At 40.1% G+C, this 24,251-nt stretch overlaps 2 protein-coding genes across 3 annotated transcripts in view; both read left to right on the forward strand.

Moving 5' to 3' along the window:
• Positions 1–16,740, forward strand: part of PIR (pirin) — a 95,402-nt gene extending 78,662 nt beyond the window's left edge. For both annotated transcript variants that reach the window (XM_061137451.1, XM_061137450.1), the window contains 3 exons: positions 728–810; positions 10,731–10,797; positions 16,403–16,740. In XM_061137451.1, coding sequence (XP_060993434.1) covers positions 728–810; positions 10,731–10,797; positions 16,403–16,515 — 263 coding nt within the window. In that variant the 3' untranslated portion in view covers positions 16,516–16,740. The remainder of the gene's footprint in view (positions 1–727; positions 811–10,730; positions 10,798–16,402) is intronic.
• A 661-nt stretch (positions 16,741–17,401) lies between these two features.
• The window catches only part of VEGFD (vascular endothelial growth factor D), a 41,920-nt gene continuing 35,070 nt past the window's right edge, over positions 17,402–24,251 (forward strand). The window contains exon 1 of the mRNA XM_061136625.1: positions 17,402–17,664. Within this exon, the coding sequence (XP_060992608.1) occupies positions 17,575–17,664 (90 nt within the window). The 5' untranslated portion in view covers positions 17,402–17,574. The remainder of the gene's footprint in view (positions 17,665–24,251) is intronic.

Here is a 24,251-nt window from a genome sequence, read left to right on the forward strand (position 1 = left end):
TTCCTTTCTTGTTGCCTTTAACACACAATTTCAGTTTGTATTATTTCATCTGTGAGCCTCAATATAGAAGGGATGGAAATATACCCAACCTGAACTTACTGGGCTTCCCAGGTGCCTCAGTGGTAAAGAATCTGCCTGCCAGTGAGGGAGACCCAGAAGGTGCAGGTTCAATCCCTGGGTCGGGAAGATCCCCTGGAGGGGGAAATGGTAACCTACTCCAGCATTCTTGCCTGGAAAATTCCATGGACAGAGAAGCCTGGCAGACTACAGTTTATGGGGTTGCAAAGAGTCAGACATGACTAAGCGACTAACACACACACACACACACGTGTAACTTTGTTCTGTATTTGTAAATGTGATGTTATATTTTCATAATTTAAAAAATAAAAAAGAAAAAATCTTAGGTTTATAATTGACCCAAGGAAACACTCTCATTAGCATATGATGCCAAGGACTTTGCTTATTAATTAATCTATTAGGTGTAACATTATAAGTGTAAGTAGAAACACAATATAGGATTCATCTCCTTTTCTACATTGGCAAACAAGCCAGTTTTGGACTTTAATAATTGCAAATACCATCAACCAAGAGATTTAAGGAGATTCCTAAGTCTGTTATTTCTGAACTTGAAATTAATATTGTGATGCTGTATAGTTAACCAGATTTATAATCATATGAGAAATGTTCCATCATGAGGACTAAATTAAGTGGGTCATCCTTTTTGTAGGACCTGATGATGCACAGCAAAAAATAGAACCTCATCACACAGTCGTGCTGGGAGAAGGTGACAGTGTCCATGTGGAGAACAAGGTAAAATTAAAAATATTTCTTTTTTCAAAAAACTTTTTTGTTTTTAAAAAATGTTAGTATAATTTTAAATGTTACTTTCCATTAACAGTTATTACAAAATTTTGGCTATATTCCCCATGTTTTACAATACATTCTTGAGCCTATCTCAAGAATGCACCCAGTGGTTTATATCTCTTAATCCCTCATCCCTATATTACCCCTCCCCTACCCCTGGTGACCACTAGTTGTTTTCTGTATCTGTGAGTCTGCTTTTTTTGTTATATTCACTAGTTTATTGTATTTTTTAGATTCTACATTAAGTATTATCATATAGTATCTCTCTTTCTCTGTCTGACTTACTTCAATTAACATAATGCTGTCTAAGTCCATCCATGTTGATACAAATAGCAAACTTCCATTTTTTATGGCTGAGTAATATTACATTGTATGTATGTACCACATTGTCTTTATCCATTAATCTGTTGATGGACACTTAAATTGCTTTAATCTTTTTAACTTGTACTTTCTACTAGTTTCCAGTTTCCAAAAAAAATGCCCAAATCTTCTGTGTACCTGGATAATTTTTTCTCTTCCTCAGGGAAAGAAACTGTGCCACAAGTTTATCAACCAGTTTCATTAACTTCAGTTATTTCTAGTGGTTTATTTTAAGGTATTACCTATACTGATTCCTCATCTTTAGGAATCATCGAAAGTCCAAATTGTTTACCCCTAGAAATTTGAATCTGAGGCAACAGCTCTCCTTGTCTCTTATTTTTTCTTTCTTTATACACTTGATTGATTTTATCTTTGGCATAAGTGAAAATGGATCAGCATTCTAGGGGTATAAATGTAGTCTCCATACATAGTCCCATGGAGCCCTTTGAAATTTGGCCCCATGTCGAACTGAGAAGAATATATGCTCTATCTCGTAGTCTTTTTGTGTTGAATCCTTGCTTTGTAAGTAAAGTTTCTGATATTTTCAAGGAGCTTTTTAATCTTTGTTGACAGATTTCTTCCTCGTGTTACTTCTTTTATTCCTTTGGAGAAGTCACTCACCATCTTGTGAGCCTATGAGGCCCATATGGCTGCTTTGTGCCATTCTAATAAGGACAATTGAGGAGACAGTTGTGCCAAAGCTCCTGCAAAGTTGATTTTGAAAAGTAGGGATTAAAACTGTGTCAGCATGCAGGTGACTGGCAGAGAGGCCATCTGACTGACCGCCAGCTCTCTGACCCTGGCATGGTAGAATTCAGTGGGTGTGAGGAAGGTTGCCTTTGCTGACTGTTCCCCTATTGCTCCTTTAATTCTCTGTGGCACCTCCAGGAGCAGTGAAGTCAAGGGAAGCTTTAGAGGAAATGCATATCTTGGGGTCCGTGCTCACTGTTATTAGGTTAAACTGTATGAAACTGCCATGTCTGACCTACAAAAATGATGATTTCATCTGTTTCCACCCAATGCACGAAAGAGGCATGGATAAGCCAGAGAGCCTCCTGACACCAGGTTTAACTTGACAACCTCAGACCTCTCTGTGATGTAGCACAGGGCACATTGCAGGTGATCAGGATTTGGAAGCTGAAGCAGAACACCAGAATGAAGATGTGAGGGGAGCCAGAAATAGGGAGGCAGTGGGATGTAAAAAAAAATTGTCGGCTGAAGTCATCAGTTCTGTGACCCAGGGGCAAGGTTCTGTTACATGCCCCTCTGTAATTTTGACTGTATGCAAGTGTAGCTTGAGCCATCAAGACATTAGGAAGAGCTGTTAGTTCCAAAAATTAGCCTTTACATGAGCGTGTAGCACTTATATCCAGGAAGAGTCGAAAGTCCCCCTTAGACACCACAGGAAGAGGCTGTGATGGTGTGAATCTTGGCCTTGCCACTCATTAGCCACATGACTTTGGACACAGTTCTCAACCCCCCCACCCCCCCCGCCCCGGGCCTTGTTCAGCTTTTTGTCTGCAGATTTGAAATCATGATGCCAGCTGCATGGGGCTCTCAGACTATGTGTGATTATGCAGGTCAAGAGTCTAGGCCACATCTAGCATGGGGCTCAGTAATTTATGCCCAATAGACCAGATGTAAACTTTTCCTAAAGTTTCATTGAATCCCAGTCACACCCATTCATTTCCATTTGTCTGTGGATGCTTTCATACCACAGGTAAGTGGCTGTGACAGAGACTGGGTGGCCCACGAAGCCTAAAATCTTTACTCTCTGGCTCTTTACAAGGACAGCTTTGCTTACCCCTAATCTAGTACACAGTGGGTGTCCAGTGATGATAGCTGGAAAGTTCACTGATCTAAACACTTGATGTGACAGGTGGTCATGCCACATACATGTTACTTAATGAGGATTCATACCTTGGGTCCTCAGGTTTAGGACATGTAATTTTCTGCAGCTGGAAAAAGGCCTTAAAGGACTCTTATTCAATTGGGCTCCAGGCCAGAGGTGTCTTCACTCAGGACTAGGAGTAGCCTGAGGATGAAAGAATGACCTGTGCCTTCATGGTTCTCCCCTGTTCCCCCGTGCACGGAGTTGTGGGCAGGAATGAGGAGCTGATAGGTAGTCCCTGGATTTCCTCTGTTTTGCTCTTCCTCTGCTTCTCATTCTGTGTCTTCACCCTCATGCCTGTCTCCCTGGTGGCCCAGGAGTCTGGGTGGGTTTCTTCAGAATGGCCAGTCCTTGGGCAGATGAGGAGGGCAGCGAAGAGTTGATGTAGACCACATCTTGGACGAGCACATTTTAGGCCACAAGGAGCTCTGTCTTTCTCACTCAGAGTGTGGATTATCTTTTGGTGACTGTACTCTGAAGTCTTCCAGGAGGGGAAGCAACTGCAGGGGGCTTGGTGTATACTGAAGAGTTGTTAAGCCAGACTCTTTGACTTCTGAGAAGAAGCCCAAACCCCAGCATTGACTTCAAAATGGCCCTAACTTTTATGTTGTTCTTAGAGATGGAGCTCAACCCTGGGCTACTCTGGACATTTAAGCCTGGACCGGAATGGCCACCCTGGAACAGCCTGTGTTCTGAGCATTCAGGCTCCCTGTGCTGCTTTGGCAGCAAGGTGCCACAGTTAGTACCCTGGTTGCTAACATGGCTCCCTGATCAGGAGCACATGGATTTGATGTGAAGGCTTGGTCTCACCTTTAAACTTGTGTTTGTACTAGTGTCCTATTGAGAAAGTCTTAAGCCTCATGGTTAACAGACTTACTTGTAGTTTGTCAAGGTAGACAATCAATTCCTCTTTGACTGCCATTGAAACCATACTTGAGAGTAATGGTACTCTTTAACAAATTTGCCTTTCAATTTTTAATTAAATGTTAATCTGTATTAATTTAATGTATTCCCCGTGAATGGTGCCAGTTAAAGAGTACCATTTAAAGTTAGAGACAACTTTTTGCTGATGTATAAAAATTCATAGTAAAATAAACCATTAATCTTCAAAAACTGGCAACAGTTCATTGTTTTCACTTTCACTTGACCTAAGAAATATAAACAATGAAATCGAGTAAGAATAATTGCATGCAATTAAGTCCTGTTAAATCTCACTTTCTGGTAATGTTTTTCAGGTAATATTTCACTATAATAAATGTTCCTGAAGCAAAAGCATGCCTTTAGATTCATTCTCAGAGTCCAAGAGCCATCTCAAGCTTTGTATTGAATATTTCTCATCAATAAAACAAACTCTGAATGCATATTCACAGTGTAGAAGTTATCACCAGCTTAGATGAATCTTAGGGCTTCATCTGGGCTTCAAATCATTCTTGTCGTTATCAGTGGAACTCAAGACATATCTTGGCAATTTTTATGGAATAACAGAGCATTTTGTAAAAGTGAATTGTTACATAAACCCAGAAGGTCCTGACTCAAAACTAAACTCTGAGAAGGTGTGCCAAAGTGAAAGACATGTTCTGGATCCCAAAAAATCATGAGTGTAGGTTGGGGCAGCTATCCATGAAGCAGTAGGTGGACTTCTGTTACCTTTGTATGAGAGTCTTTTTATCAGACCCCAATAGGGCGCTGACTTAGATCCACACAGGGACTCATGACCTTCAATAGGTCTTTCCTTCTGCTTGCTTTGACCAGTCTTCTCATTTTATATTGTACCCAAGGTCACCTTGCCATAGACGAGAACTTTTCAAGATAGCAGCAATTGCACTCTAGTGCACAAGCCACAGGAGAAGGCAAAGGCACCCCACTCCAGTACTCTTGCCTGGAAAATCCCATGGACAGAGGAGCTTGGTAGGCTACAGTCCATGGGGTCGTGAAGAGTCGGACACAACTGAGTGACTTCCCTTTCACTTTTCACTTTCATGCATTGGAGAAGGAAATGGCAACCCACTCCAGTATTCTTGCCTGGAGAATCCCAGGTACAGAGGAGCCTGGTGGGCTGCCGTCTATGGGGTTGCACAGAGTTGGACACGACTGACGCGACTTAGCAGCAGCAGCAGCAGCAGCACAAGCCACAAGAGCACTCTAGTGAAAATTCAGAAAGATCATCAGCTTTCACCAAAGAAGGCTAGGTAAGGGAAGAAAAAGGATGCACTTAAGGAAAAAGAAAAAGACCCAAAATATCTGGCTTAGGTTAGAGGGCAAGGGTCCATGCAGTGGTTAATTTTGTGAAAAAGTCATTCAGAGGAGCCACTTTCTGAAATGGAAAGCCCAATACCCAAACAACTCAACACCCAGCAGTTGGATCATTTTTTATTTCAGACCAAACACTAGTGTCCTTTTATCCTACTGTCTGACTTATAAATGAAAGTCATCATTTGATTTGACAAATGTCAAAAGGGATAAAACTTGAATTTTGAGCACTTTATTATTATTCCAAATTGTGTAAACTGTAGGACACATTTGTCACTCACAAAAGATGTATCTTCTGAATTAAGAAACTTACATTCTGAGGAGTCATAAACCCGTGACACGAGGAGGTTGGCCTTTTCTTTCCTTTTCTCTTATGACTCCTGATCCTTTTTCCCCTGTTTCCTGAACCTAGAAGTCAAGTGCTTAGCTCCTCCAAAAACAAACATCTCAAAACAGTTTGTAGTGACATCTCCCTCAGATTAAAGTATATATGATGTAATACCAGTGATCAGAACTATTTATAAGATACTTTTCTTGAATGTGTCATTTGATTCACACTGAAATTTCGCCCCTTCAAAGCCCTTAGTGAATAAATCTTTTTTGATAACTGCATGCTTTTTTTTTTATTAGTTGGAGGCTAATTACTTTACAATATTGTAGTGGTTTTTGTCATACATTGACATGAATCAGCCATGGATTTACATGTATTCCCCATCCCGATCCCCCCTCCCACCTCCCTTAAGTTGAATTTTTTAGTCACTTAAACATGACATTGTATTCAATGTTTTCTTATTAGAAAACATTTAAGTTGAATAAGAAACCCTCCCCTTTCTTGTGGACTCTTGGGCTACTGCATAATACTCTGCACAGTTTAACTTACTCATAACCTTGGGTCATCAGCATGTAAATATATTGATTACTCTCCTGAGCTATAAAGTATGATGATGTCTTTAGGGCCTGCTGGCCCCTACAGTAAGTGGTCCTAGACTAGTTTTTAAGCTTCTATGTCTGTTTTTCATAGTTTTGTTTGTTTGTTTTTTGTTTTTAATTTCCATAATTGATGTTAAGCTATCCATTTCCTTGTACTGCCGTATAGTGGTGCTTTCCTATCTTCTAGCTTTGAATCTCATGGATCTGATGACCACAAAGCCTAACTATTAACATTGTATACAGTGTCACAATAAGTGGGAATTGAATGAGGGTCTATGCTGAGGTTAAAATACTAATCTAGAAGATGGGGTTTATGACATCTATTTTTAAAATTTGAATTAGCAGAAGCCTTTTTAGTTTACTCTTTTTTTTTTTAACTCCTGACTCAGGACTTCTTTATTGCATGCTTGAAATATGCCCCAGTATGCAGTGGTTTTTTTTTTAACCTCCTAAAATATAACAGTTTCAATTACTTGCCACATATCTGTTTTTAAAAGGAAAAGGACATTTACTGCCCTCCCCAAAATGTCATTTACTTTTTCTGTCAAATGTAATTGAATTTTCAATTTTGTTTGAAGGATATTGCTTTACAATGTTACAGTGGTCTCTGCCTTACACCATCGCAAATCAGTCCTCAGTTGAGTTCAGTTGCGTCTGACTCTTTGCAACCCCATGGACTGCAACATGCCAGGCTTCCCTGTCCATCACCAATTCCTGGAGCTTACTCAAACTCATGTCCATCAAGTTGGTGATGCCATCCGACCATCTCGTCCTCTGTCGTCCTCTTCTCCTGCCTTCAATCTTTCCCAGCATCAGGGTTTTTTCCAGTGAGTCAGTTCTTCGCATCAGGTGGCCAGAGTATTGGAGCTCCAGCTTAAGCATCAATCCTTCCAATGAATACTCAGGTCTGATTTCCTTTAGGATGGACTGGTTGGATCTCCTTGCTGTCCAAGGGACTCTCAAGAGTCTTCTCCAACACCACAGTTCAAAAGCATCAATTCTTTGGCGCTCAGCTTTCTTTATGGTCCAACTCTCACATCCATACATGACTACTAGAAAAAACCATAGTTTTAAGAATACTGCAGTGGGTTGCCATTTCCTTCTCCAGGGGATCTTCCTGACCCAGGGATCAATCCTAGGTCTCCTGTGTTGCAGGCAGATTCTTTACCAACTAAGCCACCAGGGAAGCCCGACTGACACTTGACTAGTCAGACCTTTGTTGGTGAAGTAATGTCTCTGCTTTTTAATATGCTGTCTAGGTTTGTCATAACTTTTCTTCCAGGGAGTAAGCATTTTTTAATTTCATGGCTGCAGTCACCAATCTGCAGTGATTTTGGAGCCCAAGGAAATAAAGTCTGTCACTGTTTCCATTGTTTCCCCATCTATTTGCCATGAAGTGATGGAACCAGATGCCATGATCTTAGTTTTTTGAATGTTGAGTTTTAAGCCAGCTTTTTCACTCTCCTCTTTCACTTTCCTCTAGAGGCTCTTTAGTTCCTTTTCGCTTTCTGCCATAAGGGTATTGTCACCTGCATATCTGAGGTTATTGATATTTCTCCCTGCAATCTTGATTCCAGCTTGTGCTTCATCCAGCCCAGCATTTCTCATGATGTACTCTGCATATAAGTTAAATAAGCAAAAAACAAAATAAAAATAAAAAAGTTAAATAAGCAAGGTGACAATATACAGCCTTGACATACTCCTTTCCCGATTTGGAACCAGTCTGTTGTTCCATGTCCAGTTCTAACTATTTTTTCTTGACCTGCATACAGGTTTCTCATGAGGCAGGTAAGGTGGTCTGGTATTCCCATCTCTTTAAGAATTTTCCAGTTTGTTGTGATCCACACACAGGCTTTAGCATAATCAATAAAGCAGGAGTAGATGCCTTTCTGAAATTCCTTTGCTTTTTCTATGATCCAACGGATGTTGGCAATTTGATCTCTGGTTCCTCTGCCTTTTCTAAATCCAGCTTGAACATCTGGAAATTCTCGGTTCATGTAATGTTGAAGCCTAGCTTGGAGAATTTTCAGCATTACTTTGCTATCATGTGAGATGAGTAATTGTGCGATAGTTTGAGCATTCTTTGGCATTGCCTTTCGCTGGAATTGGAATGAAACGTGACCTTTTCCAGTCCTGCGGCCACTGCTGAGTTTACCAAATTTGTTGGCATATTAAGTGTAGCACTTTAACAGCATCATCTTTTAGGATTTCAAATAACTCAGCTGGAATTCCATCACCTCCACTAGCTTTGTTTGTAGTGATTTTTCCTGAGGCCCATTTGACTTCACGCTCCAGGATGTCTGACTCTAGGTGAGTGATCACAGCATCGTGGTCATCTAGGTCATAAGATCTTTTTTGTATAGTTCCTCTGTGTATTCTTGCCACCTTTTCTTAATATCTTCTGCTTCTGTTAGGTCCATAACATTTCTGTCCTTTATTGAGCCCATCTTTGCATGAAATGTTCCCTTGGTATCTCTAATTTTCTTGAAGAGATCTCTCGTCTTTCCAATTCTGTTGTGTTCCTCTATTTCTTTGCATTGATCACTTAAGAAGGCTTTCTTATTGCTCTTTGCTATTTTTTGGAACTCTGCATTCAGATGGATATATCTTTCCTTTTCTCCTTTGCCTTTCGTTTCTCTTCTTTTCTCAGCTATTTGTAAGGCCTCCTCATACAATCATTGTGCATTTCTTCTTATTGGTCTCTACCTTACATCATTGCAAATCAGTCATAGTTATGTATATATATATTCCCTCCCTCTTGAGCCTCCCCCCTCCCCGCCCCATCCCACTCCTCTAGGTTGTCACAGAGTGCCGGGCTGGGCTCCCTGTGTTATATAGCAACTTCCCACTAGTTATCTGTTATACACATGAGAGTGTATATATGTCAGTGCTATTTTCTAAATTTATCCTAGCCTCGCCTTCCCCTGCTTTGTCCACAAGTCTGTTCTCTACATCTGGGTCTTTATTTCTTCTCTCTAAATAGCTTACTCTGTTGATTTTTAGCTGAGTTCACATTAGTACATTTTGACAGCAAATAGGGAGTAAATTAAGACTTTCACAGAAATCATTTGACCATATTTTATCACAAATGTGGTGGGAGGTTCTTCTGCTGGTTTCTCTGGCATGATTGTGTCAGAAGACATTAGCAATAGGAGGGCTGTCTGGATGTTTACAGCACCCTAATGATTTTTGGGCTCCAAAATCACTGCAGATGGTGATTGCAGCCATGAAATTAAAAGACGCTTACTCCTTGGATGGAAAATTGTGACCAACCTAGATAGCATATGAAAAAGCAGAGACATTATTTTGCCAACAAAGGTCCGTCTAGTCAAGGCTATGGTTTTTCCAGCAGTCATGTATGGATGTGGGAGTTGGACTGTGAAGAAAGCTGAGTGCCGAAGAATTGATGCTTTTCAACTGTGGTGTTGGAGAAGACTCTTGAGAGTCCCTTGGACTGCAAGGAGATCCAACCAGTCCATCCTAGGGGAGATCAGTCCTGGCTGTTCATTGGAAGAACTGATGCTGAAGCTGAAACTCCAGTACTTTGGCCACCTCATGTGAAGAGTTGACTCGTTGGGAAAGAGCCTGATGCTGGGAGGGATTGGGGGCAGGAGAAGAAGGGGACGACAGAGGATGAGATGGCTGGATGGCATCACCGACTCGATGGGCATGAGTCTGAGTAAACTCCAGGAGTTGGTGATGGACAGGGAGCCCTGGCGTGCTGCGATTCACGGGGTCGCAAAGAGTCAGACACGACTGAGCGACTGAACTGAACTGAATGATGTACAGAAAATCTCCCTAGTGATGTATAGAAAAGTATATCTTTCCCTGCATCCACACTAATATTGGATTTAATAATTAATATTTTTTTCAGTTTCAGGAATAAAAGACCTCATCTTAATTGTAAACAAAAACAATAGGATCCTTTTGGAGAGAAATTTACCTGAGCAGATGTCCCTGGGATGTTTTTATAAGGTTCCATTTAGTGCAGCATTTCTGGGGCATATTTTATGCTAATAGTAAAAAATGTTGAAAGTAATAAAATGTTCCTTTTGGATTTGCATAAATAATTTTCCATTCTCAAAATTAAAATTTTAGTAGGAAATTATAAGCTCTATAATAAGCCAAGTTATTTATAGTTTGTCATAAAGGTGTTTCTAATTAAAGAAAAATTTTAATTTAAATTCTCCTTTATTTGAGTAGGTAATTATTTTGGTGGTTGGAACATATTCTTGAGTTTTGATTTCCACCAGGCATCTTAAAGAATGATCATTTCCCTATTGCACATTGCACAGAAAATATTTCTGGAATTTATCTTTAGAATTAAGGACATTATCCATTTGACCAGAAGGTCAGCTTCAAATCATTCCTAATCAGATAAAATCAGTCAAAAATAAATCTATTTATTGTTTGTTGCTTTCTTTCTTGCCTTTAGGATCCTGAGAGAAGCCACTTTGTCCTAATTGCTGGGGAGCCATTAAAAGAACCAGTTGTCCAGCATGGTAAGCCACAAATGATGGCAACTTTCTTGGTTGGTTTTCATTTCTTTGAAAGCAGAGTACATCTATAGTATCACTGGGAAGAACAGCTGGATTTTGGTCCTCTATGTACAAAGTTGAGGATTTTGTTTCATTTCTGTATTGTCAAAGGAAAATATACACATGGTATTTATTTCTATATTCATGCTCTCTTTCTTTTCAAGAAACATTTCTTGAGTATCCATCATGTGTAGGACATGGAGGTTTGAACTTTTAGAGGACCAAAAACAGTATTTTTTATGTTGTGTGAAGAGAATTTCAACTTAAAAGATTTTATGGTCTACTGCGGAGTTGAATATCATTTTTATCTTTACCAAAATAACAATGATTTCTTTGTTTTTCTTTTTGGCTATACCACATGGCTTGTGGGACCTTAGTTCCCAGTGACTGAACCCAGGTCCATGGCAGTGAACGTGCTGAGTCCTAACCACTGGACCACCAGGGAATTCCCATAACAGTGATTTCAATACTGTCCTTATAGTTTACTGTCTTATTAGTGAAAAATAGGAACCTCTTAGGAATATTTCTTTGGAAGTTTCTAAAATATTTGAATCAATTTTGGTTGATTGAAAAAAAAAAAGCAAATATAGGGAATTCCCTGGTGTCAGTGGTTGGGACTCTGCACTTTCACTGCTTAGGACCCACGTTCAACCCCTGGTCGGGGAACTAAAATACCGCAAGCCATGCAGCATGGCCAAAAAAAAAAAAAAAAAAAAAACCAACCAAACCAAATAAATAAATAAAGACATAAGAAGATAAACAACAAGGGATTACTGTATAGCACAGGAAGCTATATTCAATATTCTATAATAGACCATAATGGAAAAGAATGTAAAAAAGAATATATGTGTGTGTGTGTCTATATGTATCACTGAATCACTTTGCTATACAGCAGAAAATAACACAAAATTGTAAATAAACTATACTTTAATACAACAAAACAAATAGAGATAACTGTGGTATAGTAGAAATAGGACTGTACTTGGAGGCAGAAAATCCTGAAATAGGTACTCATAATAGTCACTTCAGTTCTTTGTCTTGACTTCTTCAAAATGTTGTTTGATTAAGTGAGGATCATCTAAAAGCACCTAGAACTCAACCTATTATTTAGGTAAATGCTACAAAGCATAGTGTACCTCCACTTACCTAAATATTAAATTTAACATGCAATAAAATCCCATTACGCTACCTTGCCTTGGCTAATGATATGCACAGTGGTTTTAGAAAAAAAAAACCGAACTGGTCATAAATTTAAAGAAAACTGATTACTTTTAAAATATTCATTTTTGTTCTATTAGTAATTTAAGAGGCAAGCATTTAATTTTACCCCACCTAGCCCATAGCATTTGACCTGGATTTTGCAGGCTTCTGATTTCCACTCCAAAGGTTCATGGTTCTCATTTTCTTTTATCTTAATTGAACAGCCCTGAAATAGTTTGTTTTTCTGGAAGAAGCCTGCAGACAAATTGAGTAGGATCACCAACTTTATTAATAGCAGCTAGCATTTAGGTGGGAAAACAATGCGTGGGATGGAAATCTTCTAAGTTAAGCAGCGTCCCCTGCATCAGTGATGAAAACCAAGAATTCAGCTACAATAGGTGACAGGCCAAAGGAGTGGGACCACCTGTAGCCACCCTCCATTCGCCTCCCATGAATCCTCTCTGAGGCTTGGAACTTGGGGATACTGGGTGTGCTGGCATGCACAAACTTAGATTAACCAAACAACATAGAGATGGCTCCTGAAATCTCAGTTAATGAGAGGCAAAGCATTCTACTTGTTTATTTTCTTTTGTTACCTTTTTCAAACCCAGAAAATTTCCTTTTATCTGGGCCTGTTTGAAGACCACCACAACCATCTCTTGACTATTTGGGAACCAGTACTAGTTGATGAGGAAAACAGAATCCAGATGTTCCACTTCTTTACATAACAAATACTTGGGTAGCACTATCTGCTAAGAGGTTTGTTGGCCACAAAGCTGGCTTCACACTCGAGCTGTGCAATTCCAGCCCCCAGGCTTCTGCCCCTCCCTGTGCCTGGTTGCCCCTTCTCTGTCCTGTGGCTTCTGTGACGGAAAGTAATTGTTAGTGGTGGAGCTGGGATTTGAACCCTAGTCTCCTAAACCCTTGTCTTGTGTGTCTCCACTATAGGAAGTTTCTCCATAATGAGAAATTAAACTCACACCATTTTTATTACGATAGAGGGAGGGAGGTCAAAGACTTAATTAGAGAAGAGATGAAATGTGTAGGTTAAAAGAGGTTTGATAGAATTATACATAACTAGCAAATAATTTTCTTGTTCATAACCCTTACATGTGTTAAAAAACATGCCTTCTGGGGGATATAGTGTACAACATGGTGACTATAGTCAATAACACTGTACTGCATATTTGGAAGCTGCTGAGAGAGTAGATCTTAAAAGTTCTCATCACAAGAAAAAAATTCTGTTATTATGTGTGCTAATAGATGATAACTAGACTTATTGTGGTCATTTCCCAGTGTATGCAAATACCAAATAATTATGTTATACCGGAAACTTATATAATGCTGTATGTGAGTTATACCTGAATTTCAGAAAAATTAATTAATTTAGTTATATACTATTCCCCCCCACCAAAAGGGCTTCCCAATTGGCACTAGTGGTAAAGAACCCGTCCTAATGCAGGAGATGTAAGAGATGTGGATTTGATCCCTGAGTTGGGAAGATCCCCTGGAGGAGGGCATGGAAACCCACTCCAGTATTCTTGCCTGTAGAATTCCATGGACAGGGGAGCCTGGTGGGCTACAGTCCATGGGGCTATAAGGAGTTGGACACGATTGAAATGACTTAGCATGCACACATTCCCTGCCACCACCACCCCAAAAAAGAAAAACAAAAACATGCACTTTCTGGTTTCAGTTTTCTTCTTCAGGATTTGAGATGAGCTTCCTTACCTTGGCTTTGGAAGGCTCACGCTTCCAGTGATTACCTTGTTTCTCAAAGTGTGGTCCTTGAACCAGCAGCATCAGCATCACTGGAGAGATAGAAATGCAGAGTATCAGACCTCACTCCAGACCTTCTGGTTCAGAATCTGCATTTTAATAAGATTCCCAGGTGATTCATGTGCACATTATGATTTGAGAAGCACAGCAGAATACCCCCAGAGAAGTGTCCAAATGGAAGCCCAGAAGTGTACTGTTTGTACAGAAAAGGAATTGGGGGAGGAGAGAGGTGCTTCACAAGTCCCATCTCTAGCAAAATTGTGATGTGCAGAAAGTCACTCCTTGGCCCAGTACCTGCTCTCATTTTCTGAGTTCCATTTCCCTTTCTTTTCTGTATCCTTTAAAAAGTTGACTTTTCCAGGATGCCCTCTAGAATTTATTATTTATTTTGCATATTTCCTACCTGGTATAGTCCACATCTCCAGATGAAATTTCTCTCGTGAGCCCCAGAACCCTGTTTCCAACAATGTACTGAGCACCTCTGCCAGGAAGCTGTCTGATTGTCTCCAGTGCCTTCATGTCAGAATATCCAGAACTGAGCTCCTTGCTCCCACCGCTTCCTGTGTCTCGTGTCTCAGATATCCTTAAACAATTCCACCATCAACTCAGCCTCCCAGGCCAGACATCTCCTCTACCCTGAGGCCAAAGGTGTCTTCTCCAAACTGCACATCAGATCACAGTGCTGTCTACTTAACTCTTCGGTGATTCCCGATCACCTGCGGAAATAGGTCCAAACGTCTTCCGAGAGATCAAGTTCAAAACCCAGAGTGGTCTGACCTCTTCCTCCCTATCAGATCCCGTCCCCCTTTGTTTCCCCCTTCGAGCCTTCCTTCCAGCGCTGTGCCCCATTGTCACTGCCTCCCGCATGCTAGTCCTGAAACCGTCTTTCCTCCATGTCTGCCTGTTTAGACATCACCATGTTTAAGAATTCTGTCCTGGGCTGCTCTTCCTCCCCTTTCTGTGCTAATTCTTTGAATTCTCCATGCTTTTGTCATTCTGTTTGTCACACTGCTTTGTAATAATTTGTTTTCGTATCTGTCTGTGTGATAGATTTGAGATCCTTGAGGGGAGAGCGTCTGTCGTTCAGCTTTGTCTCTAGCTCCCAGTGCCATGTTCATTATTCAATAAGTGCACAATAAATACTGGATAGATGAGTCATTAAATGAATGAATTTAGATGCCTGCTACCTGTTTTCCCTTTCTCTTGCCATCCTGTACCTTGCAGTCTCTCAAAAGGCCTCAATATCATCAAGGCATGTGATATTGAATCTTCCTTCTCAAGTGCTAAACCAAAGTGAATGCCAAATCTGTGCTGATATGCTAACAGTAATTAATAAGTTTGACTGTGTTATTCCAAGTATTAAGTTATATTTTAATTTGGGTCTCTCAGAGAAAAACCTCTTAGACGAAGCACTTTGTAAAAGGCTCCTGATGGAACGTCTGCAGGCTAGGGCAAGAGATATACTGAATGGACAAATCTGTCAACTGCTTTCAAGACACTGCCAATGCCATATAAGAGCTGGCCCTGTTTATCCAACAGACATTGGAGGTGATACAGACTAAGACAATACCCTTTTGCTCCTACAGTATGTGAAGAGAGGGAAAGAGACATTCTGCCTCTTGGTTGATGAGAAGAGGACTTCTACACCTTTAGCAAAAGCCAAGTTCAAACCTAGGAATTAGACAAACTGTGACCCATGGGCCAAATCTGTCTACTACATGTTTTTGTAAATAAATTTTGTTGGAATATTATCTATGACTGCTTTTGTGCTTCAACAGAAGAGTTGAGTGGTTAAGACAGACACAGTTTGACCCACAAAATCTAAAATATATACTATTATCTGGCCTAAGTGTACTGACCCCTGGAGACTCCAAAATGTGATGTCTTCTTGACTTGAAAATTTTGTAATTTAGTGTCTGTCAGGTGCTACTAATTTTAAGAAATGACTTGGACCCCTCACATAAGGACACGGCTTCATATACTGTGCAGATACCAACACTGTGATGAGATTTGCCAATTTTTTAAAATCAGTTCAGTTCTTGATATCTGTCAATTCAATTCTATACAACTGACAACAACAATAAATCTGAAAAGTTCTCTTCACAAGAAAACAAATTCTGTAACTATGGATGGTGACAGATGTTAAGTAACCTAATGTAGCAATCATTTCCCAATATATACAAATATCAAATCATTATACTGCACACCTGAAACTAATGTGTGTCCATCATACTTAGATAAAAAAGATAAAGAGGATAAAGAGAAGTAACAACTACAAAAATAGTTACAATAGAACCAAACCTGAGAATGTTTCAAATAAAAATATTGTCATTGCTGATGACAGCCTGGAGTGGATGAGTGAGATATAATTGCATTTCTTTATCTGAAGTTTGTTCTTTATAATCATAAACAATCCTAGTCAAGAAATTTGTACTACAGTTCTCAGGGATTGGGTGCTGTGAAAATAACCTTGTTCAGATATGCCTGAGTTTGTTTCAAATTAAGAAGTACAGAAATACGTACCATTTTCACAATAGAAAAAAATGTTCTCATCACCTGGGACTTTCTGAACGTCTGTTTTCTGCTCTAGGTCCGTTTGTGATGAACACAGATGAAGAGATTTCTCAGGCCATTCTTGATTTCAGAAATGCTAGAAACGGCTTTGAAAGAGCCAAAACCTGGAAATCAAAGATTGGAAACTAGTGACAAGCATACGGGCAGCTCTGACTGCCTTCTAGAATGTTGCCCTTTGTAACATCCACCCATTCAGTGTGTGCAGTTTCCAAGGCTGACATTGCCAGTGTTTGTAAAGAATTCCACACTCAAGTGATAACATGTTTTTTTTTTGTTTGTTTGTTTAAATATAGCACTGTATGTAAGATATTTCCTGGCCCAAGCAAATAAACCTAATTGTTGCCTCTCTAAAAATCAGTGGTCTTCATTTCAACCTAAATTACTAAGCTTCTGTTAAAAAATTTTTTGTATATGTTTACCTTTCCACAGATGTGTGCCTATTTTGTCATATTTGTGCCTGTATGTTTTTTAAAGCATATTTGATTACTTTCTGTGTGTCTCACTGATATAGGTGTGTGAGCATCTGAGGTCTCTTTCTGAGCAATGCAGTTTCCATGCCTATGTACTAGGGTTGGTTTCATGTTACAGGTTATCTGCATTAAAGTAACAGCAGTTCTGAGCGCTTCAGTCAGTTTTCAAAACTGCCCTGCTATTGGTAGGGACACGACAGGATTACGGCCAAGACTTCCCTGCTTTTTCTGCCAAAATCTGTGTCAGATTTAAGACACATGCTCCTGCAAGCTTCCATGAGGGTTGTGAAAAAAGTTTGAATCCACAATTGGGTCCCAGCCTTCTGTAGCTGCAAACATTGGTGGCCGCACCACCTCCTTATAAAACAACTTGAACCTGGGTATAGGATGGAAAGATTTTTTTAATTTTTTAATTTGCTGGACATGAAATGGATTTAGAGTGCTTTCTCATTTCAAGTAGAAGACATGTCCACTTCCTGATTATTTTTGGAGCATGAGAACATTTACAGTTTTTTTCATCTCTCTCCCCCTTCCATCAGATTGCACAGAAACGCACCTTGACTAATTGATTTTGATCACAACTGATGACTTGTTTTTCCCTGTGAACTCTTGGAGTTTCGAACTTTCCTTCTGGAGAATGCCTTTTGAACCAGTTTGCTCTAGCTGCCTGATGTCAACTGCTTGGTAATCAGTGGATACTGAATACAGAATATCCAGAATGTACAGACAGTGGGCAGTGGTGAATATTTTCATGATGTCTTCTCTGCAGCTGGTGCAGGGCTCCAGTTATGAACGTGGACCAGTGAAGGTAGGTGAGCTCAATTTTTCATGTGATGCAGATGTTTAAGTTGGCTTATACAGAGGATGCTTTCTTTGCCCCCACTATTTTTGAGATAATAGCAAAATGCAGAACACTACTAACAGTGGGTAGGATATGTCCTGTACTTGTTAATGAATATTCTGTTTCTTAAGCTTACTCAGATTCTTGCCATGAGTTTTTTTTAAATGCTTAGGGTAGGAGGCTTTTGGAGATGTAATAGGACATGAATGGGCATTTTGGAATCTTTTCAGATAGGAAAGTTTTCCCTCAACTGTATGTGCAGATGGCACAGTAATTTTTTATTGGAGTATAGTTATTTACAATGTTGCATTAATTTCTACTGTACCACAGTGATTTTTCTAAGGAAGCATTGATTTGTTTTTATGACACAGATAACTTTGTGGGCTGTTTGTTTTCAGGTCATCTGTGAACAGCAAACGTTCCTTTTTTTAGTTAGTTAAGTTAGTTAATTTCTTCTGTAATTCAAAAACTGCCATGGGTTTCTGCAGACATTTTCTCTCTGGTTTTCCAAGTTACCCTTTCTACCATGTAGAAGAATCTTTTTGTGGAAGTCGTTTTGGTCCTTTGCTTTTTGAAATGTGTGTAAAACACAGTCATAATCAAATATTGGATTCTATCAGCAAGCATCAAATAGAACCCAATGAATTGAGAGTAATACAAAAAATTAACTGGGATGTGACTGACTGAGCATGATTTCACCCAGTTTTATGTATTTCACAGTTTATATTGTTGTTCTCAGCTTTTGATTTTGAAAATGGTTACGATATAATTGATTTGACCAAAGTGGTGCTAAATCATTATTGATTTAAGAATCTCTGGCCGTGAACAATCAACATGGACTTGAGCTTTTGTAGCTGTTGTTAGGACGTGCATTTTCAGTAAGGGCAATCCCGCCCCCAACAGGGGAAAATTGTCCTTGGGGGTGAAAACGTCCTACTCCTACGTATAAAGCACAGATGTACATACAGTAGAGAAAGAGATACACTGTATTTCTGGGAAGATTGACCTCTGTGTTAGAGGTAGAGAGCCACCTTGCCCAGCAACAACTTTCCAAATTCCAAACGGACACGAGAGGGATCACAGTCGTTCAGCTCCACTTCAGCGCCACCAGCCTGGAGTTGGGACCTCAGTGGCAGATTGCAGGTAAACTGGAATCCCATTTTGAGCCTCAGAGACAGGAGATAAAATGAGACTTGTTTGAAACAAGTAAGGCTTTTCAGGCTGTTCAGCTGTTTTTAAGTCCACAAAACTCAGGAATCCTTTAGGTGTGTTTGGTTTATGGAGGTTCCTACCCACCTCCCAGCCCTACATGGGGTTTTAAAATATTTTCATTTTACTTTGAAGCTTCAGTTGCCTCAGTATAAGACGAGACAGAATAGCTGGAAAGAAGTCATATTCTTTAGGTTGTTCAGCTCTTTTAAACAGCAAAGACACAAAGAATTCTTCAGTTGTCCTGGGCACAGTGAGGTTTTAAACATTTCAGGGACTTCCCTGGTGGTCCAGTGGTTAGGACTCAGTGCTGTTCCTGCCAAGGGCCCAAGTTCAATCCCTGGTCAGGGAACTAAGATCCCATAAGCCATGTGATGTGGCCAAAAAAAGTTTCAGATTTACTGCCAGCAGTTTTATTAATTGTATTAGTTGATTTATTTATTTATTTATTTTTTTTTTTTCTGTGAAGTAAAAAAGCTTTATTTATTGTACTGTGCTTAATATTCAGCCAGACTTGCATTTTTCTCTCAAACTTATAAAATCACTGAGTATGCAAGAAGCATTAGAAGACAGAGTACGCCTTCTGAGAAGAAAACTGAAAGCTAAGATCATCAATCATATTCTACTTTGAATAATCTCTTTCATAAAGAGGTAAATTCTCCTAATTTCCAGAATGAATGAAATTCAATATAGCAAAGCAAAATGCTTTAAATACATAAAATAATACCCTGATGGACCGTCCACTATCTGTTTTAGTAACTAACATTATAAAAAAAAGAAACTCTAAGAAAAGTTACATCACGAGCTAAAATTAAGACTTTTTCCATCCATCACTTTGACTTTTCCTAACCCATTTTTGAGAATTGTCAGCAGTTCTGGATCAGTAATTCCAAACTATTTCTTGAAGACTTTGAGCCTCCTCCCAAATCATTTAGCATGCTTACTAATCAATAAAGATATGAAAAAACAAAAACACATATTTATAAAGCAAGTAAATTATATTAAAAGGCTGACTTTGCTAAAAGGGTGCTGCTTGCCAAGAGAATTTTATTATAAAACATTTTCTGTCATTTTTATTTCTTCATTTTCCGTTCCAGATTATCTATGTAGCCTTGCAAACACATAATGATCCAAAACAGCTGAGCTTTAGTAGTAAAACACAAACCAACATGAGAGAGCCAACTGCACAGTTAAAACAAAAGGGCGCCAGGACAGCAACCACCATCACCCCTCTCGGAGGCTGTCTTCAGATCAGCAACAGCCTGTGTTCTAGAACTACATTTTCATGCTTGAAATTCAGAACAGTGTTTTATGGAGACTGAGACCAGGGGCCACTTGGAAGACGTGAAAGAACAAAAGCAGGTCATAAACAGTGTCCACAGTGCAGTCCCATTAATAGTATTGCATGTGTGCATGCTAAGTCACTTCAGTTGTGTCCGACTCTATGCAACCCTATGGACCATAGCCCTAGCCCACAAGGCTCCTCCGTCCATGGGATTCTCCAGGCAAGAATACCAGAGTGTAGGTTGCCGTGTCTTCTTCCAGGGGATCTTTCCAACCCAAGGATCGAACCCACATCTCTTAGGTCTCCTGCATTGGCAGGTGGGTTCTTTACCACCAGCGCCACCTTTTTATTTGTATCAAACACTGGTACGCCGTGAATGAGCTGAAGAGTTCTGAAGCAGGGGGGTAAGAGTAAAGGCTTGAAGCCAGATCCGCCAGCATTTGAACCATGGCACTGTGACCTGAGGCTACCTGCCTAAAAATCTGCTTCCATCTCCAAATCAGTTCATCAGAGCACAGGTGATCACCACTCAAGAATGCTGACACGAAATCTGAAGCACCTCTTAAGATCCAATCTCATGCAGATAGGTTGAACTCCTGCAGTTCACTGCACTGGGTATTACCCAAATAGCCCATCAGAGCTCTTTATAATTTCTTACACATCTCACCAGCACTGTAGTTCTTTAGTGATCAATTACTTCATCCAATTCCTGTCATTACTTTCTACGCCATCTTGGATCTGTATTAGTTGATTTAATAGGGCACTGGAGGAAAGCAGTTGAATTTGAATGTGATAGAAAATACGTCTTTACACAGGGAACATGCAGTGTTATATGCTTAGTGATACCATTAGCAATGTTTTTTTTCATATATATCTAGATTGCCTTCAAAAAGGGAAGCTCTGTATAGTGAACTTAGATCCACCTAACACCTAGCTCAATTAAATCTTTCTGATATGAAGAAAAGGCGTGCATACAGTTACACAGAAGTTTGGGCACAGATGTGAGTGGGTGGTGAAGGCTCAGGAGGTACATTGTACTGGTTATTATACTTTTTCTCTTCCCCCATAATTTTCTTTTAAGAGAAAAGTCCAAGAAGAAATATGTTTTTTAATGTTCTTGTTTAAATCAAAATTTACCATGAAAGCATATTCAGGGTGGTTATGGTTTGGACACTGGAATATGAATGTATTTTGTGCTTGTTGAGATAAAACTATTTCATTTATTATAAGATGTGTCCAGGGTCCTCCTTGGTGCCCAGTCCATGAGTGTGATCTCTAACCTTCCTCTCTTCTGACTACCTCTTTTTCTGAAAGGTTGCCCTTCACCCAGTCTTCACTTTCTAGCCTTGAACATTCTGCTGTTTTTTCAGCTTAGACTAGCAGTGCCTGTGGTACAGTTATAGGAGTCTGTGAATATTCTTTATCCTGCAGTAACTGTGCAAACGGCTGCCAGTATCCCCAACAGTTGTGCTCACTGCCATTTGAGTATAAGGCCTCCTGATTTCATTAGTCTTGCCACTTGGACTTAGCTGTTTGGGGTCAACAGTGCCTGGAATTTGTGAACTGAGAAAAATCTGTTGGAAAGTCTCAACTCAAATTACTGTTTAGCTGATAAGTTTTTCAATATGAGCAGAATATGTTTTCTTCTAGAAATAAGATTAACCCAATCCCTCTTTCTGACTCACTAGTATAATCAGAGTAACCATCTAGTTATGGGATTTATTTCTACGTCTGTTTTCTCCGGCTTTTATATATGTTGGGGTAGTCATATACAGTTGCACAGGGTGTGCAGTGCACAACTCTAGGACCCTCTATCCACCTGGTCTCATATCTGTATATGATAACCTTGGGTACAGTAGTGTACACTCTCTGGGCTTTTGATTAATAACTATCTGCAACCTCATTGTCCTGTCATTTGCATCAATCTTCTGGCCAGTACTATTTCTAGTATATTTGATAAGTATTTCTTGTCACCAGGAATCTTGGCACCCCCTTAAGTCACTAAGGGAAGCCATCTGCCATAAATCTTTTCAAAGCCACTGAGGCAGACATACCAATAGAAGTGACAAAGGGTTCATTCCGGGTCCTGGTAGGTTTGGCTAACTCTTTTCTGACAAAATTGGTTTCCTTCTCCCCTATGCTACCTTCCAGCCCCCTCTTTCATAACCTCACTGGCAGGAGAATATTGTTGAGTGGTGGAGTCATTCAGACTCTGCCTAAGACTGGAACAAGTCCAAGATCCACAGGAATGTAGGACACCTCTAACTTCCATGAGCAGCCACATGGCTCGCAAATTAATAACCTTGTGTCACTTGTCTTCCCCTGAAATTATCTCTAGAGGTAACTGAATAACAAAGACTGAGGTGCACCTTCCATATTTAACTCCAGGAAGCAGCCTGGCCCTCACTGCCCCCCATAGGTCATACACAAGGAAGTCCCTTGACTTTGCCGCTAGTCAGATGGCCCGGTGAGCTCATGTCCGGTTTCCTCTCAGGCATAGTCCTTGGCACAAAGGACATTTGAAATGTTTTCCATTAATTTCTTCTTCATTTATGACCATATAGGTAAATGTATTGAATTACATGCTTCTGTACACAGAGGTCTTCTCTCCTCGTCAGTCACTTTTAACTGGTGGTGAAACCTTTATATCACTTGAGCCTGTTATTGCTATTCATGGTACAGTAGAACCCCCTGTATCTTACAGCGTGAATATAGTACTTCCATGTATGACTTATTTTTTATTTTAAAAAATCTGATTTGGACTTGTGGATTAACATTTATTATAGACCCTTAAAAGCTCTAGAAAAAAATCACATGAAAGCTGCATGTTGAGCGAATTTGATTAAGGAACTGCTCTTGGGACAAGCTTATAAAGACAGTTTGTGGAATGAAAATGTAGTATTTGGATACGTGTGTGCTTCCTTGTAGAGTGTAACGTAGGGTGCTCTGGAACTCCCAGGCACATTTATTGTAACCACAGTGGTCTAGAAGTACTTGAGAAAGAGGGACACAAGTGACAGTGACATTGTTTCTGGGTACATTTCTAAGCTCAGCTCTTTCCCACCACTTGAGATTAGCAGAGATGGTGGGAAACTATCCACAGTTGGGAATGTGATTGAGATGAGGTGAGATGAGACATTTGTTCTTTGGTTGCTTTTATGGTGAGAAGTCCTTTTTTCTCTCTCCCTTACCACTAGTTCTAATAGTCTCTACCGAGATACTAAGATGTTATAAAGCAAAGATACTCTGAGGGCCCCCTGCATCATGAACGTCTCGACAGGTGGTGATGTTCTATTCCCAAAGGCTCTCCCTTGCCTCTCCTTAGAACTTTCCAATATTTGACAGTTCATTTGTTTATTTATTGAGCATCTACTGTGTTGAATGCAGCAGGAATTAAGGCAGTGTTTCAGCTCTCATGGAACTCATATTCCAAGTGTGGCAGGTGGAGGCAGGCAATATGCAAACATGGAACGTGTCAGGGGTGGAGTGCCATGAAGAAAATCAAGAAGGGGACAGACACAGAGGGATGGTTCCGGGGAGACTTCTCTGATATCTTTTCATTTGTGTAGACCTCTGGAGGAAGTGAGAGGGCAGTGGTTGTGGTGAGGGCAGGGCGTGGTCTTGCATGTTTAGGTATTAGCCAGGGGCCAGTGTGGCTGGAGTAGGGAGAGTGGAGGCCAGAACTGCAGCTACTGAGGTTGGAGAAATAGCCTGAGCATATCACATAGAAAGGATGAGATGGTTGAATGGCATCACTGACTCAAATGGACATGAGTTTGAACAAGCTCCGGGAGATGGGAAGGGAAGCCTGGCATGCTGCATCCATGGGGTCGCGAAGAGTCAGACATGACTTAGTGACTGGACAACAACAATCACCTAGAGTGTGGCTGTGTTCCAGTTAAACTTCATGGACACTGAAATTTGAATTGTGTATCATTTCCAGGCATCACGAAATAGTCTTCTCATTTGTTGCAATCATTTAAAATTATAGGAAGGAATTCTTAGCTCACAGACCATACAAAAAGAGACTGCAGGCTGGATTTGGCCCACAGGTCATAGT

This window comes from Dama dama, chromosome X (genome assembly GCF_033118175.1).
Source record: "Dama dama isolate Ldn47 chromosome X, ASM3311817v1, whole genome shotgun sequence".
Lineage (NCBI taxonomy): Eukaryota > Metazoa > Chordata > Mammalia > Artiodactyla > Cervidae > Dama > Dama dama.